This window comes from Triticum aestivum, chromosome 1A, assembly GCF_018294505.1.
Source record: "Triticum aestivum cultivar Chinese Spring chromosome 1A, IWGSC CS RefSeq v2.1, whole genome shotgun sequence".
Lineage (NCBI taxonomy): Eukaryota > Viridiplantae > Streptophyta > Magnoliopsida > Poales > Poaceae > Triticum > Triticum aestivum.
Genome location: NC_057794.1, coordinates 15,619,743 through 15,623,357, shown reverse-complemented (window position 1 = coordinate 15,623,357; position 3,615 = coordinate 15,619,743). Strand labels below are relative to the sequence as shown.

The following is a 3,615-nucleotide window of genomic DNA, read 5'->3' as shown; positions in this document are numbered from 1 at the left end:
TGAAGATGAGGCAAAAAAAGAAGTGCTCGCCGAGCAGAATTACGTTTTGTCATTCCAAATTGTAGCACATGAGCAATGTGAACCAAAATTTATCTCACATAAATAAGCTTCAATTTCCCTTTTTCTTTTTTTGCAGGCAACAAGCTGATTCATTTGCTGTGCTAGAAAGAAGAATCTTACCTTGACGATCAAATGCGTCTTGTTCAGTTTTGCCAGGATTTGAAGTGGAAATAGGAACAAGAGATTTTCCAGAATGTCGGTTGAATCTTACCTTGACGATCTGGACACCGCCGCAGCAACCTACCAACCATACGACAGAGCTTCCTCTTTCCAGCAGCAACTCACCGTGGACAGCTACGACCTGAGTGGTCCACTATTCTTGGCCGAGCCAACAACCACTGGAGCAAGCACATATCTGCATGCTGCAGTCACCAGCCCTGGGTTGTGCAAGGTGAAGAGCAGCCTACAGACTGCTGCAGGGGGTAGCCCTGAGCACCGCCGGAGTAGATCAAATGATGCTCTTCACTATATAAGCCAGATGCTGATGCAAGACGTCGACGAGAGGGTCGAAATATGCCAAGGGGAGGCTGCTCTCCAGGCTGCTGAGAAACCATTCCGTGACCTTCTTGGGCAGGTACACCCGTTGGCTACTAACCTTCCGCTGTTGAATAACAACAACGAACCAGACATCCCTCCCGATAAGGGTAGGACCAGCCGTTACAAGAGGCTCTGGAGCACTAGCTTCAGTAATGACTATTCCAGTTACAGCATGTTACAGCCCTTAACAACCTCGTTGAGTCCATATATCTGCAATAGGAGTCTTTCTCTACAAAGCCGTCCGTTCACAAGTGTTGGATCAACTTCTAGATCTGGTTTCCCCGGCTTGCATTGTCAGAGAGAAGTCGAGGAGGCAACGATGTTTGCTCCAAGTATCGATAAGCTGGTGATATATTTAGAGAATGGCATACTTTCTATTTCCAAACTGACTACAAAGGCAAAAGTAGGAGAGAGGAGCGAAAACACAATTTTTGAGGTGGCACACCAAAGGGACTGGGATATCTTAGAAGGAAGGAGCAATAAACATCTTGCCTTCACCAGTTGTGCAATAATTCGAAATGAAAATTTCGACCAAGTTCTGCTATGCTATGGTCTGGAGAGTTTCAAAAAAACAACAAGACTGCGAAGAGGGTTGGCAGAGGAAGGAAACAAGAACTCACTAAAAGGCCGGAGCGAAGGACGTCAGAAGCTATGGCAGAGGAAGCAACCTAGGACAGAGTTGGTTGATCTCAAGACTCTCCTCATCAATTGTTCACAAGCTGTGGCAGAAGACAACCATCTGTTGGCCAGTAAACTCCTAAAGAAGATAAGACAACATTCCTCAGCAGATGGTGATTGTTCTCAGAGACTGGCATTTTACTTGGCGGATGGTCTCGAGGCACGCTTGGCTGGGACCGGGGGTCAGGTTTATCGCAACCTAATGGAGAGGCAAACAAGTACAACAGATTGGTTAGATGCTCACAACCTTTTTGTTGCATCCTGCCCTTTTGACAGGACGTCATACTACTTTGCCAGCCAAGCTATTCTTGATGTCTCACAAGGGAAACCAAGGGTGCACATCATTGACTTTGGCATCGGCTTCGGCTTTCAGTGGCCATTAATGATTCAGAAGTTTGCACAGCAAGAAGAGGGAGCCCCTAAGCTTCGGATCACAGGTATAGATGTTCCCCAGCCAGGTTTCCGCCCCTGCGAAATGATCGAGGAGACAGGGAAGCGGTTGGCTGATTATGCAAACCTTTTCAAGGTACCTTTTCAGTATCAGGGCATTGCCGCTTCAAGATGGGAGACCATTAAAATTGAGGATCTTAACATTGACGAGGATGAAGTTCTGATAATCAACTGCATGTTCCGGATGAAGAATCTCGGTCATGAAACCGAAGCCATTAATAGTGCAAGGGACAAGGTGCTCAAAATTATGAGGATGATGAACCCAAAGATTTTCATTTCAGGCACTGTGAATGGGTTACGCAGTTCTCCCTTCTTTGTAAAACGTTTCAAAGAGGTTATATTCCATTACTCTTCAATGTTTGACATGCTTGATGCAAATGTTGTTCCACGGGATAATAAAGCAAGAAAGATGATTGAGAGGATGATATTTGGTAAGGATGCACTTAACATCATAGCATGTGAGGGTGCAGAAAGAACAGAGAGACCAGAAAGTTACCGACAGTGGCACGCAAGGTGCGTCAAGGCCGGGTTCCAGCAGCTTCCTGTCGATCCAGCCGTCTTAAGGATAATAGTATACATGAAGAACACGTTTTGGCATGAGGAATTCTTTGCTGTTGAAGATCGTGGTTGGCTGCTACAAGGATGGAAAGGGAGAGGAATTTATGCAATATCTAAATGGAAACCTGATGAAACATACGATGGTCAGTAAGATTCAAGTTTTTCATGTGAATCTGGTGTTCTTTTACATGAATATTAACTATGTGTACCTGGTCATTGTTTTATATAGTGAACAAAAAGGCATCTGTAAAGTACTTTGCTTGTATAGTTCTCTTTTATTTCTGATGATAAACTGTATTGGGCCTTCAAGACATGAGATTAGTGGAAATCCCATACCCAGACACAATCTTCGAACTTTCGATAGGCGCCCTGTTTTACTGGGGGAGAAAACTCGAAGAGCTTCCCCGAAGTCTTTGGAGTATCTTTTTGATAGGCACCCTGTTTTGCTGTAAAGTAGTAGATCATTGCTCTGAATATCTCTCAAAGCTGGTGATATGGAAGATGAGAAGATTATAATTTCTGATTTGAAGATGGCAACTGTAATTAACATAACAGGAATCCAATAGAATGCACTAATATTCACAAAAAAGTGGAGTTTGAACATGTTCTTCTAGTATAAAACTTGTACTTCAATCCATGTCTTTTGATCATTCAGATTGGAAATTTGAAAATCATCTGTACAGATTTTTCTCAAAACATACATGGACGAGATTAGGGGTGAGCTCCAGATCAGCAGGGCCACAGAGACACGGGGAATCAGAGAGGGTGAGGGCGGAAGGACCTTGGAGGCCGAGGTAGGCGGAGGAGCGCGAGGAGAAGAGGCCCCCCGCGTCGTCTTCCTTCGCCTGCGTCGTCGCATTCGCCGCCGCCGCCGGCGACCTGCCGGGCTTCCTCTTGGCGGACATGGAGATGTCACGGAGGAGAGGAGGGAGAACCCAAGAGAAGAGAAAGAGAGAGGGGCGAATTCCGCCTTCGTACAGCGTTTACGCACTCGCGGAAGTGCCGAGTCGTGTTTTAACTGGGCCTGGGCCCTAAGTTGTGTCAGGTTAGGCCCACCTTATCAGGCCTCCCCTCGCAGAAAACAAAAGAATTACCCACTTCCGTCCTTGCCTCAAAAAAAAAACCCACTTCCGTCCTTTGTTTAAAAAAAAAACCCCACTTCCGTCCTTTGTTAAAAATAAAAACCCCACTTCCGCCCTACGCTCCCTACTATCTCCATTTTAAAAACCTCCCTCAGAAAAAAAGGAAGCTCTCAACAAAAATCTACATTATCAAATATAAAGTGCGTATTCATGTCGACTAAATAAAATAATAGAGCGTATTGATTTTTTT

General features: G+C 45.0%; 1 protein-coding gene across 1 annotated transcript; it reads left to right on the top strand.

The window, feature by feature from the left end:
- Positions 1-253: 253 nt before the first annotated feature.
- On the top strand, positions 254-2,434 carry LOC123053163 (scarecrow-like protein 9). Its single transcript, XM_044476912.1, has one exon. The coding sequence runs from the start codon at positions 254-256 to the stop codon at positions 2,432-2,434; it is 2,181 nt and encodes a 726-aa protein (XP_044332847.1).
- Positions 2,435-3,615: the final 1,181 nt, after the last annotated feature.